This window comes from Rattus norvegicus, chromosome 18 (assembly GCF_036323735.1).
Source record: "Rattus norvegicus strain BN/NHsdMcwi chromosome 18, GRCr8, whole genome shotgun sequence".
Classification (NCBI taxonomy): domain Eukaryota; kingdom Metazoa; phylum Chordata; class Mammalia; order Rodentia; family Muridae; genus Rattus; species Rattus norvegicus.
Genome location: NC_086036.1, coordinates 76,494,773 through 76,510,099, shown reverse-complemented (window position 1 = coordinate 76,510,099; position 15,327 = coordinate 76,494,773). Strand labels below are relative to the sequence as shown.

The 15,327-nt window shown below is 43.5% G+C and overlaps 1 protein-coding gene across 9 annotated transcripts in view; it reads left to right on the top strand.

Annotated features, from left to right (window-relative positions):
• Positions 1–15,327, top strand: part of Atp9b (ATPase phospholipid transporting 9B (putative)) — a 192,111-nt gene that overhangs the window by 133,832 nt on the left and 42,952 nt on the right. For 7 of the 9 annotated variants that reach the window (XM_017600875.3, XM_017600874.3, XM_063277158.1 and 4 more), the window contains one exon: positions 6,823–6,855. The exons of the other annotated variants lie outside the window; for them this stretch is intronic. In XM_017600875.3, the coding sequence (XP_017456364.1) occupies positions 6,823–6,855 (33 nt within the window). The remainder of the gene's footprint in view (positions 1–6,822; positions 6,856–15,327) is intronic. 9 annotated transcript variants of the gene reach the window in all.

The window sequence follows — 15,327 nt, the reverse complement described above, 5'->3', positions numbered from 1 at the left end:
CTATGATTGAATCGCCATTCTTTCATATGTTCAATATATTCACAATCAGCAAAATGTAATTTTGCTATAGCTTTAAATCACTTATTTTTTGTATTTAGAATCTTTAGAATTTTATGTAATTTTTTTTCTTGCTGCTACTTCATATTTCTCTAGTGGCTTAAGAGCAAAACTGTATTTCTTTATTGTAGAGTGATCCTTGGGTTGTTGGAAGGGTTGGCAATTCAGTCTTTTAACAACAGCACCTTCCTACATAGATCACCACACCTGTCTGTCTCACTCTATACTCCATTTTTATTTTGTCCTTATTTTGTGTTTTTTATTAAAGAATTCTTAATCTATAATGTACTAAATAAAAAAATAATGATTTAAATTTGTTAAATTAATCGTTACTGAACTAGAAATAACAGCTTATATAGGCTAGCATAATTACATGCATAGCATAATTAAATAAAACATGTTCCAAACACAATTTAGCATCACCTTTAATTAATGTTAGTAGTTAACTATAACATCACATTTAATTAATGTTAGTAGTTAAACTACAAAGAATACAGATGTACTTACAGCAGGACGACATTGTTATAAAACTCAATTTGCAAAAAAGTAAAAATAGAAGTAGGTATATAATCAGTAAAGAACACATATTTATAGGTGTGAGAACCAAGGCAGTCAACTAATGACTCTAAAATACGTGAACCCAGCAAAATGGCAAGTTACAGGTTCAAATATTTCACTCACAGATATCCCACTTACAAGGGTGTAAGTGAAAGTACACTGGAAAATAAAGCTCCCATAACATGCAGTTATCCAACATGTGGTTGTGAACTTGAGGACCTGGGTGGGTGGGTGTGGAAAAAAAAAACAACTGGACATTGCTGATAAATGTAACTGAATTCAGTATTCTGCTGTGTCAGCTCCTTTGGGGAATTTGGAAGTTTAGTGTAACCGAGGGTCCAGTTTGGGGATTTTTATTCCGATGTCAGTACAGCCCCTGATGAAGACCATCAGAAACGGGATGCTCCTAAGTGCAAGTGGTTCCTTCATAAATCAGAGGTCTCTGCTTCAAGAGTAGACTGAGGGAGTGCACTGGAGTTTCCTGACAGGACGTTTGCAGAAGACAATGCAGTGCTAGCAAAGTATCCACCATTCCAAAACCGAAAAGAGCAGGAGGAAGGAGGAAGTCAATACAAAGTATCCTGAAGCTCAAGATGGCTGCTAGGATGAGTCGCTCAGAGGGAAGAATTCTCCAGACCAGAGTCCTGGAGAGAGGGGCTACTGCATAGCCAGTATGCCTATGCAGGCAGGTGGCCATCAGAATCAGCCCCTGAACATGCGTGCACTTCTGTACCAGGTAAAAGTGCCCCATTGCTGTGAGCCTTTTCTCCAGAATCTCTAGAGTCAAATCAGAATAACAGTATGCGCCAAAGAGCACAGAGCTGGGGAGAATCTTCTGGAGAAATTTTACTCCTTAACAGAGTTTAATGTATCCTAGTATCCTGTGTCACAACAGCATTTAGTGGGGGGGAAAAAAACCAATCAGAATGCCACAGATAGTATAATGTAGTCAGGATTAAGTTCAAACAAAGTTTGCAAGATCCAAGTATATAATTTTGAAACCTGAAACCCTTAAAGAAGACCTAGTTCAGTTAATAGATATGATGCCTGTGAAAGGGTTTCTCAGTTTAATAAGCACAAGATAAAGTGGAAGTCCCTAGCTGCTTTGGGCTGGGACGGTGTGCACCACATTATGAATGGATTTTGGCTCTATCATCAAAAAGTCTGTGTTGCACTTCTCAGTAGTAGCTCTACTTTTACCCCCAGAAGAAAGGCCTGCAGGTCTGTAAGGGGTGGGGAGTATAAGAAAGGCTGATGATGTTGCGTCCCTTAACAGAAGCAACGCTATCTACTTAGAGTACACACAAACTAACCTTTGTCAAAGTAGAATCTAGGGCCACCTGGTGCTGCACTCCAGGAACCAATGAGGCAGCCAGAAGAGATGTGAGTTGAAGGCCAGCCTGGGCTACAAAGTGAAACACTGTTTCAAAAAAAACCTAATTTTTAATACTAGGTAAGTGTGGGGTGTTCTGCTGCCCAGAGCCACAGCCAGCAGTGAGAAGGATAGATGTGGGTGTGTGGGGAGATTTTAAATCACAGTGGTGAGAGACTAAGAGACACAGAGGAGAAACAAAGTCCGTGGTGTTTGTTGGTTCTGAGAGTGTTAAAGCAAACAAACCACTTAACACTTAAAGAAAAATAACCAATCATGCTTTAAAACAAAGACAAAACACGAAAGCAAAAATTATCATGGAAGTAACTAGGAATCGAAAGAAAAGTGGCTTCTACCTGAGTATCAAACAAGATAGACTCTAAGAAGCACGATTTGAGAGTGCGGGACATGTGACGAATAGAAGGTTGAAGTTTAGAAACATTTACGCTTTAAAGGCCTCAGTCTACAAGAACAAAGTGATGAATGCAGGGGAAATTACAGCAGCTACTGTCACAGAAGAAAGCGTTTAGCATCACCTTAAGTAGTTGATCATCCAAGCAGTTATCCAAGTGGTCAGCCAAATGAAGGTCCGAATAGCCCTGATCTCATGGGATAGACTGGCTTCTGTGTCTGCCACCCAGAGAACACGTTTTCATGTGGTGTGTGGGGAACTGAACGTAATCTCAGTGAACTCCAGGCAGTGTGTGTTCCTACTCAGAGTAAAACAGCAGAAATGGTGGAAGTTAGGAACACAGAGTAATGAATTAGCAGATAGAATCATTGCTATCTTCGCCTTGTGGATGTTCAAAGAGCTTGGTGAGTTTTGTTTTGTTTTGTTTTGTTTTGTTTTGGTTTTTGTTTTCCCAGTAAAGGACCTGACTGGGCATTGTAATGCATGCCTTTAGTTCCAGCACTTTGAGGCAGAGCTAGGCCATGCTGATCTACACATCAATACCCAGACATCTAGGGCTACATAGAAAAACCCCAAAGAGGAGAGAGTAAAGATTAATCTTAAGAGCAGTGAAAATCAAAGACATAGAAGGAAACCCTAAAGATAAGAACAGAAGTCAGGCATGGTCTCCAGAGCCAATGGAATGGTACATCTGTAGTCCCAGCTGCTTGGACAGCTAAGGAGGAGAGTCCCTTGAGTCTTGAGTTCAAAGCCAGCCTGGACAGCACAGCAAGACCCTGTCTGAAAACATAACTACAGTTGTAAAGATAAAACAGGGAGCATAGTACAACTGGACAGTCTTTTGAAAAGATTTTATGAAATAAGTGTAACTTGAAAATAAAACTGGAAAAAAGGCAAAAATAGAGAAGCATATTGAGCAAAGCTACAATCATGGTATTTAAAGTAAATCATAAGAGAACATTGATTATTGTCACCAGCTTAAAATGAAACCAAGAGAACAATTCTCAAGGAAATATAAGCCATTAAATTAGACCATAAAAATGGTTCTAGCACCTGAAAACGTTTACTTTTCCCATTTATTTATCTTGTGTGGGTAGATACTGCATGTACATGCCACCATACATCATGGGGTGCGAGCGATCATGGACAACTTGAAGGAGTCATTTTCTCCTTCTGCTCTTGTGGCTTCTGGGGATTGAACTCGGGCCCTGGGTTTGGCAGCAATTGCTTCTTCCTGCTGAGCCATCTCACCTACCCCATGCTAAAACTATGAAAACTTATTTCCAAAAGCTCTCCTAACACCAGCCCCAAATAGTTCTATGGGTGTTCTTAACATCCTTTCAAGGCATACTTTGTATAATTTAAACTCACTCATTTGGAGAAGAAAAAGTAAACGGGATAATTTATTGATTGAAATTTGAAGTCACGTCAAGGTAAGGAGGGAGCAAAACCAGAAAAGTTAAAGTGTTGGCATGCCAATCTAAAAATTCTAAATAAAGTGCCAAAGCTAGTTATGTTTAATATTTAAAACTCTATGCACAAGTTAGGGAGAAAACCACAGTGAAGTATAGGTGAGTTATAACAGGTGAAAGGCATGTGTTAGAAGTCGTTGCCCAGCTATGAGCTCATACTAAGGCTTGAGTGCATTGGGATGCCCTAACTGTGCTGTTTGAAGCCCTGTAATCAATGAAAATGTAATGTAACGCTCTAGATAGATGTGCTCCAGGACCTCAGGCTTGGCTTGTTTAAATTTAGAAGCTCATTGCTAGAAATCACAGCATTGCCATGAGGAAAACCTCAGGCCTCAGTCCAGGGAAGCGTTTGGTGAGTTTCAGTTTAGGGCCTATTCATGTGGAGTTCATTAGCAAACTGGGGCGGGGGAAGGGAGTGATGAACTGTTTTCATTCTAGAAAAGAATATTCCCAATATACAATGTCACTTAGCAGTCACATGTTAAAGCTTTCCCCCAAGACTAGGAACAAGGAAAAGATAGCATAGTCAGTATCATATTTGAGTTACTAGCTAATGCCCGAAAGCAAGGACAGAGCAGATACAAAGCCAGCATTGAGCATCTTAGTAAGACTCTGCCTTAAGAGAAAATTCAAGTGTGGCTGGAGCCATAGCTCAGTGGCAGGGGCTTGTCTAGCATAGGCAAGGCCCTAGGTTTAGTCCCTAGTACTACCAAAGGTTGTGGGAAGGACAGTGAAGTACATACACAGAAAATCTAATAAGTTTATAGACTGATATTAGAATTGTAGGTCATTTTAGCAAAACCAATGTAGAAAAATCTATTGTGCTTACAAATAACAAAACCTGAAAACTTCACAGAGTGATGTTCACTGACATAAAGTTGAGGTAATAATAGACTGTACTCCTTGTGATCAGAGAGTGCGCTTTCTATAGCGTTTGACCTTTACCTTCCAGAGGCTTGTCCTTGGACAAAGTATGCCAGAGCTTAGTACAAGGCAGAGGGCACTTCTTTCTGCAGTGTTCCAGCTGCCAGCCACGGGTCGTCCCTGACTGCTCTTCTTTCCCGCCAGCTTTTCCTTGGACCCCATGGGTCCATGGGAAGCTTCTCACTTGATGGGTAGGGGAGTGCAAGTCTTCTGCTTCCTCAACACTTCCCTTCCTGATTGCTTTCCAAAAGTCACTTGACACCCCCAGTGATGGCAGACTCCATGGAAGCTAGCGGGAAGGTTGGAGAGATTGGCCAGGTCTCAGGTACTCCATAGGGTAGGATTTGGGAGGCTCTGTGCTGTATGGGTCCAGAGGCCCATACACCAGCCAGCCACCTTCCCAAGCAAGTTCTTCCAATGTATGTCTTTGGCCACAATGTGTAAATGTTTTGTGACAACAATCTTTAAAATGCTGGTTTCCTTTTTTAAAAATCAAGGATAAGATTCTTACTTATAGCTCCTCATTTCCATTATGAAATTTCAAGTCATCGGGGTGAAATGTCAGAAGGAGGATCCTGGGACTCTAAGCTCCTTCCACTTGGTGGTTTTGTTGTTGTTGTTGTTGTTGTTGTTGTTGTTGTTGTTGTTGTTGTTTAGCTAAATCAGGGCTTTTCAGACACAAGCAGTCTAAAAGACTAGAGAATGGGCAGCAGTGTTGAATATATAATTTGACCTGGCAGTAGACAGTGGCTTCAAATGTACTACCACCACCCCTCGGCCCAGCTCACACAGGCTGAGGGCACAAATCCTCCTCTCTCAGTGAACAGTTTGGGGCCTGAGACTCCTGCTATCCCCTTTTCTCATCCGAGGGCAGCTCCCAGCTCACACACTGTCTTCACATTGAAAATGGTCCATGACAGTCCTATTTTTTACATTGGCATGAGATTAAGAATCCCAGCAGAACTGTGTAGAATGTACTGAGGAGCTTAGCATGGCTTCTCACTTTGCTTATTTGTTGAGAAAGATTCTTCCTCTGCTCCCTAAGCTGACCTGAAATTCACTGTGTATTGTAGGCTGACTTTGATTCCTCCTCTTCCTCTTCCTCCTCCTCTTCCGCTTCCTCCTCCTCCTCTTCCTCCTCCTCTTCCTCCTCTTCTTCTTCCTCCTCCTCCTCTTCCTCCTCTTCCTCCTCCTCCTCTTCCTCCTCCTCCTCTTCCTCCTCCTCTTCCTCCTCCTCCTCCTCCTCCTCCTCCTCCTCCTCCTCCTCCTCCTCCTCCTCCTCCTCCTCCTCCTCCTTCCAAGTTCGGGGACTATAGATGAGCTGCCATGCCTGCTCACCCCTGCTTCTCTAAAAAGTCTGTCAGTGTAAGAGCTACCAAAGAAAATGCTGTCTTTGGCTGAGTCTTTCAGTTGTCTGGCCATTTGTTTAGGAATGTAATGTTCCTACTGTACCTCGACCTGCAGTCTTCTCCCTGAAGTTGTCTCCCCGGAACTCTAGCACATCACCCATTCTCAGGATCTTGACCTGTCTTGCTGGGAGCTGAGGTGGCGGCGGTGGTCTCTGCATCCCTGCTTCCTGAGTGTTCCAGGGTTCTTGGAGGTGTAGATGTGCCTTGGCCTCTCAGGAAGGCCACACTGACTAAACCGTAGGCTGATAGATAACAGAGAGCCACTGTTTTCAGCAGCTAAGTGGCACTTCAGTACCCACCCCACCTCAGTCTTACAAACGCATGCGCGTTCCACACAGTCAGGTGAAGAGAGTGGAGACTGAGAGGTGGCCACCCCTCTAATTGTGATCTCAGACACATCTCACCTCTGCTGAGAGTTGTCAGCCAAGCAAGCTCAGAGGCTGCTCGTTGGACAGCTCTAAGACAGTACGAAAGTACAACTAGAAGTCTGTGTAAGTCTAGCAGGGCCCACCATCCCCCTTGCCCTGATTGTGCCTGTCGAGACAGTGCACACTCGACATTGACTAGCATTATGTTCAGGGTGTAACTTCTAGTTCTGTCTCATCTTCTCTGTTTCAGTCACAAAAGCAAAGGCCCTGTATTCTCCTGCGAGTGAGTATGTGTGTTCCCTGAAGCACGTGTGCCGGGAGCTGATCAGTGTGAGCTCCTGATACCGCACGTCCTCTGCAGTGCATGATTGTTGGCATGCACAGCTCTGGTTCTGGAGAACAGAGGCACAGCACAGGGCCAGGCACTTCTCGGACATCTTACAGGGGCTAATTCCTGCTGAGATGGTCCAGTATGAGCTGGCACCCGAGGAGCCTTACATTACTAACATAATTGTAAGGTGGTCCTTCCTATGATTGTAAATTGGGTTTGTGCTTCATCAATAAGCTTTTTGACAAGAAGCGTCCATCACAGTGGCTCTCTCATTTGCCACAGCAGAACAGAAAATGAAGTGTCCCAATAATTGCATTATAGTTTCCTTCTTGTGGACAAGAAAGCAATGTGGTATAATTAGGTTTGATTGGAGTGCACGTTTCCGGTAAGATCTGAAATTAATGATGTTGCTATAGTGACACATCTGCGGCCAGCAGCGCGTGAAACATAAAGTAATTCATTCGACAAGAGTCGACATCTGTTAGCTGCAAGGATGCAGAGCATATTGACACTGACCAGGAACACTAGACACTATGTGATAAATGAACAAATGATGCTGAAACAGGAGGACGGATAATTTGTACTTAATCTGCCGGGAGAACTTTAATCTTCTCACTGGTTGCATCTGACAATGCCATTGTTTAAAGAACAATGCTGCAGTGAACTCATAAATTTTAAAACTTAACTCACAGTGCAGCCTATTAAAGCAATACATTAATTCCTTTGGTAGGAAGTTTTTGTCTTCATGTAGAACAAAACCATTACTAGAAATACCCAGTAAAACAACAGGATTTCTTTTGGACCTATATTTAATTATAGCATCTATTACCCCAAATGTCGTGTTGTTCAGATTTGAATGTTGTTTCATAGGACAGCATCAGGAGGGGAATGCTGTTTTCATCGTTTTTAAAACCAGCAAAAAAAATGGTGTGTGTGCTAGTTAGTGTTAGAGGGTAGGCAGATCTAAAGTAAGATTTAGAGTACATTTTTAATGTCCTCTCAACCAGAAGGCCATAAGGTCTTTCCATCACGATGACAGTAACTACAGTCTTCCTTTACAGCAAACATTTGCTGTCTTCTGAGGACAGTCACTCATTAAAGTCAGCACTTGGATATGAGCTGTATCATTAACATTCCGGGAGTTTGGACTGATTGAGACACTTAACACAAGTGCTAGGAATCAGAATCTTTGGAAAAGGCCTGATTTACAGGGGAAATGTCTGATTGTACATTGAATAGTGTGTGTGTGTGATTGATTTGTATATACATGTGTATATGTGTATGAATATGTGTGTGTATGTGTGATTGATTTGTATATGTGTGTGCATAGATGTGTGTGTGCGTGCGTGTGTGTGTATGTGTGTGCATAGATGTGTGTGTGTGAGATTGATGTGTATATGTGTGTGCATAGATGTGTGTGTGTGCGTGTATGTGATTGATTTGTATATGTGTGTGCATAGCTGTGTATATGTGTGTGATTGATTTGTATATGTGTGTGCATAGATGTGCGTGTGTGTGTGTGTGTGTGTGTGTGTGTGTGTGTGTGTGTGTGTGTGTGGTAGCCAGAGACAAGCATAGGTGTTGTTCTTCAGATGCTTTCTACTTTGTGTTTTGAGTCAGGGTCTCTCACTCACCAGGAATTTCAGATAAGCCGGCCTGGTTGGCCACCGAACCCCAGGATCTGCCTGTCTCCAGCTCTTCATCATGGGGTTACAAGTGCACGTGCATCACCATGCCCAATTTGGTTTGGTTTGGTTTGGTTTGGTTTGGTTTGGTTTGGTTTGGTTTGGTTTGGTTTGGTTTTGAGACAGTGGATCACTATGTCAACCTGACTAGAAATTCTCTATGCAGACCTAGCTGGCTTCAAACTCACAGACACCTGCCTGCCTCTGCTACTGAGTGTTGGGATTAAAGGCCTATACCACCGGGGTTGGGGATTTAGCTCAGTGGTAGAGCGCTTGCCTAGGAAGCGCAAGGCCCTGGGTTCGGTCCCCAGCTCCGAAAAAAAGAACCAAAAAAAAAAAAAAAAAAAAAAAAAGGCCTATACCACCATGCCTAGCCAAATATTTAAAGAAAGGGGGGCGGGGGGATGGCAGATTCTAGAGATCAGACTTCATGCTTGTAACGTACTTTACCAACTGAGCTTTCTCCAGTTCTGTTAGTTTTTGAGACAACTCTGTTTAACCGAGGCTAGCCTTGATCTCATACCCCTGCCCCAGCCTCCTGAGTGTTGGGATTGTGTGTGTGCCATCACACCCAGCCCTACAGTATTTTACTGACCAGTGCTGACGCTCAAGTTTAGTGACTCACTCATCATTTGAGAGCTTCGTTTTCATTTACTCATTTGTTTTGCTACAAACCAGTCATGGTCATGCCTTTGCCTTGCCCCGCTTTTCACAAGAAACCCTGCTGTCCTGGGATGAGCTTATCTCCGTGCCCTGCAGGTGGTTTCTTCTGTTTGTCTGTGTAAAGCACCTGTCTGTCCATGTATTACGGCTCAGCACAATCCTGATGTGCCGGCAACTTGCAGCCCAGTGGCTCTGATCAGGGGCTTCACATCTGCTTCCCAGCGTGGACTGCATCTGCTGCCACCGTGAAAATGATGCCCACAGGACATTTTTCCTAAAAATCAATTTCCTCCTTGCCTGCCTTGCTCACTGCAGTCCAGAAAGCCTGCTTTATAAAAGACTACTACATTCTTTTAGTCTTAGAAATCACAAGAAAGCCTGTTGTCACAGGACCTGAGTATCATAAATAACTCAACGTCACTCTCTTTGCTGCAGTGGCAGCCTTACCGTCTGGTTTCAAGCCAGCATCTCCTTGTTGACAGTTTCCAGTTTGGAGCCCATTGGTTTCCAACATATTAAGATGAGAAGGGCCTAGAAATCACCGTGTGACTGGATTGTGAGAAACTCTAGTGGTGAGACAGGAACTGCGCACCGCTGTGCTCACCTGAGACTGACAGTGTAAAGAGACGTGGATGGGTAGGAAGGAGACACAGTGCAACTCTGAAACCTTCAACAAACATTCTCCAGATCCTGCTTGCTGTGTGAAGACTGCATTCACTTGAAGGAATGAACCGCTGTCTACACACACATCCCAGATCCTGGGACCCAGCCAGAGACGATGTACTTATATAGGACACTGGAATATCAGAGACACTGCAGGTTTTGATCTGGTGGGCAATACGAGTCAGTGGTTTGGGTATATCATTGTTGAACTGATTCAAACATTGTTATAGCGTAGAAACTTTAGATATACCATTATTACATTATAGCTTGAGTTAAATGAAAAAAACTTAGGCTTGATCTATCTTGCACAGCATTTTGTGTAATTATTATATAGTGCATATCATAGTTCCGGTTTAGAAATTTCTCATTACTCACTCCCACCCCCCAAGGCAAGTGCTTACAAGCACTGACAGTCACTCCTCACTCGGTACCTTCTCCACTCCTAGTCCCAGGAAACCCTGACCCTGTGGATTTGCCTGGTGGACATCACATGGATGGGCTGTGTGTATTGAGCCTCATTTAGTAGAATTATTTTCAAAATTTATCTACAGTGTATGGTGAGTGCTTCACTTTTTTTCTGATAAATACTATTCCACTGTATGTACATGCTACATTTAATTTATCTACCTATTAATAAATGGGCATTTGGGTTGCTTCTCCCTTTTTGCTTATTATAGATAATTCTGCAAAAAAGTATTCAGACATTTAGCCAAGGCAAAGTAGACATGGAAAAGAAATGGCATTCGTCTGTCTGTAGCAGCAGTAAACGTATCTGCTTACGTATGACTCAGACTTACATAGAGGAATCCGCATGGATCCCTTAGAAACCCAACAGCCAAAGTACATAAAACCAAGTCATAAAAACCAATTGTACTTTTTATATACTAGCATTAAACTGTCCCAAAGTTGAATTACAAAGCAATTTCATTTAGAATGGTATAAAAAATGAATATACTTATTGTAAGTATGCCAACTAAATTCCTTAAATTAATTTATAAATTCTAACTATTTAAATCCCAGCTACTTATCTTTTCCAATACTTGATAGTTCATCTAAAAGTCCATGTGGATATATTGGGAGGGACCAGAAAACTAAAAGAAGGAAATTAGAAAGACTGGAACAGCCTCATTTCATAACTGACCACAGGACTGCCCTCAGTAGGGCTGAGTGGCAGAACAAAGAACTGAAACACGGTGTGCCAGGTTAAGCAGAAGGTGGAGTCAGCCTCCTGTCAACAAGGGTATCCAGATGGTGCTCTAGAAAAGAACCAGACTGCCCCAGAACTAGGATGGGAGAGGTGGATATCTATATGCACAGTGATGGTGAACCCTGCCTCATGATGAAGTTCACTCACAAGGGATGCTATTCCTAAATAGAATGTCATCTTAAACCACGGAATGAAAGTCTTTTAGTGATGTGAACACTGAGACAGGTGTAATGACACATATACACTCAAAAGGCACAGGCAGGAAGCTTACAAGTGAGGATAGCTGGGCTACGAGACAGGGAAAGACATCTGAACCCAGAGCTCGATCTAGGAGAGGAGATGACAGCTGTAACCCAGGCTTCAGTTACCTTTTACGTCATTTTGACTGAACATGCTGTGCAACGCTGTGCTTGATATTTTCATGTCTTCTGCATTCTCTTGTTCACAGGCTTTGCACATGTGTAGACTTACTCTTGAGATTTCTCCAAAATGCTCAGAAGCAAAATGCAGTTGATATTGTTGAACTTAGGAAACTTAGATTGGAAATGTGATATCATAGGCAATGGATGACTAAAGTGATGTATTAAAATAGGAACCACATTCAAACCCTAAATTTACTATCCAGAAATAGTCTGAATGGAATGATGGTAATGATATGTCTTTGTTTTGGAAAGCAGCTGATATCATTGTGCACCTGTTGGATTTGAAATGCTAGGTTTTTCTTTGCCAGAAATCTCTGGAAGGAAAAAAAGGTGACTGACACACGATTCAAGTGTATGGAGAGTTGTCTGCTTCTCCATGGCTTGTTAATCCTCCAGCTTTGCTGGGGAGCTTCGTTTTGTTTTCAGTTTTTTTTTGGGGGGGGGTTGGTTTTGGTTTTTGAGACAGGGTCTTACTAGGTATCACTGACTGCTTAGAACTCTGTAGACTAGCATAGCCTGGAATTCAGAGATCTGCCTGGCTCTACAGCTTGAATGCTGGAACTAAAGTTGTGGGCCGCAGCATACCTGTCAGTTTTCAGTTTTAATTGAACTTTTACGTTCCTTACTTCACTGCAGGGTAAGAGCTGGACTGTGGATGACATTGAGGTAGATGCAGAGACTCTGTGCTGCACGTAGAATTGGGGGATACAGTGCTCCTTACACGCTCAAGGCCCAGCCGAGGTCTGATCCCCAGCAACTTGGTGGACAGCATGAGCAAGGGACAGTGGTATATAGGTGTGTGTAATCCCAGCATTTCAAAGGCTGAGGCAAAAGGATCAAGAGTTGGAGACTAGCGTGGCAGACACCCGTGTGCATGTGTGCATGCGTGGGCATGTGCATGTAACCGGTGCCTGTGCCTATGCCTGCCTGCCTGAATGCATGCATGTGTGCTTATATAATTAGTAAGTGTAATTTTAAAAGTCTTATCACTTGAGGGTCTCTTGGTTTTTTTTTTTTAACATTTATTAAATAGCTCATGCTGTCATGCAATATTTAAACTAATCCTGACATGTGATTTTGTGACTAGGAAGGAATTGTCGTTGACCTGGGCAGCATGGACACTGAGTTGAAAAGCAACAAGAGAAACACAAGTCAGAGGCTCTGCAGGGTGGAGTTACACAAGTAGTCTTGCGTTTCTGAACCCTAGGTGCACCACACCCTCTCCTCATGGGCACGGCTGCACTTTGCACATAGGTGGCATGTCAGCACCTGGTTCCTCATCTGATGCATGAGTTAGCCAGTGGGAGAGGGTACGTGAGGTATACCCTGTAAGAGACCATGAGAGGACATGTGTCACAAGAGGAGGGTACTCTGAGAAGGAGAATCTTGTCAGGGGAATCTGGTTCATCTGTGTCACCCTGATGGAAAGAGGTTTTCCTCTTTACAGTGTCCTCCACACCTGACCCAAAAACCCTAACGTGACACAGGCTCTCCTCTTCATAGTGTCCTTGTGACAGAACACAGACTTTCCTCCTCACCTCGTCCTCCTCTTTAGTGTCCTCTTGACATGACGTACTCGCCCATTACCCTCTTGGCCTCTCATAGGCCCCGTCCTTTCACTCTGCCTTCAAGGAGCATCAGTGTGCCTACAGTTCTCGACATGCCTCATGTTCACCCCTGAGGGCTCCTCTCCACATCACACTGGTGGTCTTTCTGCCTTGCCTTGCCTTCCCTGAACTTGGGACCTCTGGAAATAAGGTTGTTTCCTGCCTTTCTTTTTAGCTACAGAATTTTTAGGGACGAAATCCACACTACCGTGCTTTATGTTTTGGTGACTTTGTACATTATCCTACAGGACATTTTACACACACGCACGCGCATACGCACACACATGCACACACACACACGCGTGCACACACGCATACACACACTGCTAAAGACAAAGATTTGGAGTGCTGAAAGCAGCTGGCGTACAGGGTACAGGCATTTGGACCTAAGCTGTCTACTACATTAACCCCTGGGTTTGCTGATGCCTTGTAATGAGTGTTTGCCAGATAAGCAGTTCCCAAGTCCTCTGACGTCTGTGGGATGTGGGCAGTGAGGGGCTGAGGAAGGTAACAGTTGGGACTGTGAAGCCGGGTGAAGAAAGTAGCTCTGGACTGCACAGGAGATCTCGGTTCCTGTCCCGAGCAGCATGTGTTGAAACGCATGAACCAGATTAAGTTACTGCTTACCTTAATCATGAGAGTGATGTGAAGAGATTTTCATTTCTGAAATACAGCACAGGTGGGAAATGTGTTAGAAAGTATTAGACCTTGAGTTTAAGAATACCTGCAAGAGGTTCTCAAATTAGCATGAGAGGTGAAGGGGGACGTGCCAAGGCTTTCCTAAGTAGAGATCAGAGAAGGAAGAGTTGTGCTGTATGTTGTTCTTGAGGTAGAACTGAGAGGTTTCAGGATTACTCAACACAAAGAGTAAAGAAGAAGAGTGTGTGTGTGTGTGTGTGTGTGTGTGTGTGTGTGTGTGTGTGTGTGTGCGCGCGCACATGTGTACACGAGCACATGCTCATAGCGATGTGTAGAGGTTGTATTGGCACCTCTTTCTGCCTGTTTGGGACTTTGTACATCCATGTGCCACCTTTGGTGGCATTACACTGTGAAGAGGCAGTGGTGGGGACCTGCATATCAGCCAAGGCTCCTGAGAGTGACCACTGTGTCTCTATAATACAGTTAATAGAGATCTGAGGTAAGAGTTCATTATGATTACAGGGCAGTTTGTAAAGGAAACGTCGTCCCTCCCTGTATCAATCTTGCTGGCTCTTGACGGAAAGAAGGCTGACGGGGATGCCAAGCCGCACAGCAGCAGCACATCTGGGCTCCGCTGTGGACCCAGGGAGGCTTGCAGGAGCAGGAGGTGCTGCCCACACCCACTGACGCTCTGAGCAAAGCACCTCAGCGCCACGTCGGGGCAGCAAGAGCTCCTCACAGATCTTTTAGTACCTGCGTACAGTTGTGGAAAATTTACGGTCTAGGAGTTGGGCACGAAGTCCCACCCTCACTGGAGGTGTTATTGGCAGTTCTTGGCTTCTGGAATAAATCAACCACATTCCAGTGGAAGGCTACACATCTAAAAATGCTTGGTCCTCCAATTTGGCCTTCATGCTGCCCAGGGTGGGTGGAGTGAAGGAGGGGCAGGCAAAGGGACACGAGTCGGGTGAGAAGGGATGTGGATTGTGCTGGAAAGATTTGGGGAGGATGAATGAATATAATCAAATCTATAAATTTCTATTTTTAAACAAAGAACTCACTGTCTGTCTAATGTATATCAGTGTTTGCTGTAGTATTCTTTTAACTTTACATATAAAATTGCTCATAATCAAAAGTTGACCTCCTTGGCCCGCTGTAAGTTAACAAGGAGAGAAGTCTATAGAAATCTGTCATTTATGTCAAGCGATCTGAAACAGATAGCGTTCATATGGAATACATTTAGAATATTGCAGATTTCAGGAACACGTACTTTGTGGTGGTTTGTGAACATCGTGTTTACCAAGCCGTGTATTATTTCACTGCCTTCCTCTATACAGCACTAGAATTCTGATTGTCCAACTTTGTTAAATGCCGCTACAGAGCTCCTCACTTTTTTGGGAAGCTGGGTTGCTGCTGACTTTAATATTTAATGTAGCCATGTATTTTAAGTTAATTCCACTTTGAGACTGGCATAGATTGAGTCTCACATAACTGGTTTCATTTCCACTTCTCTGAAGTTGAAGCCATGTACTCAAGAT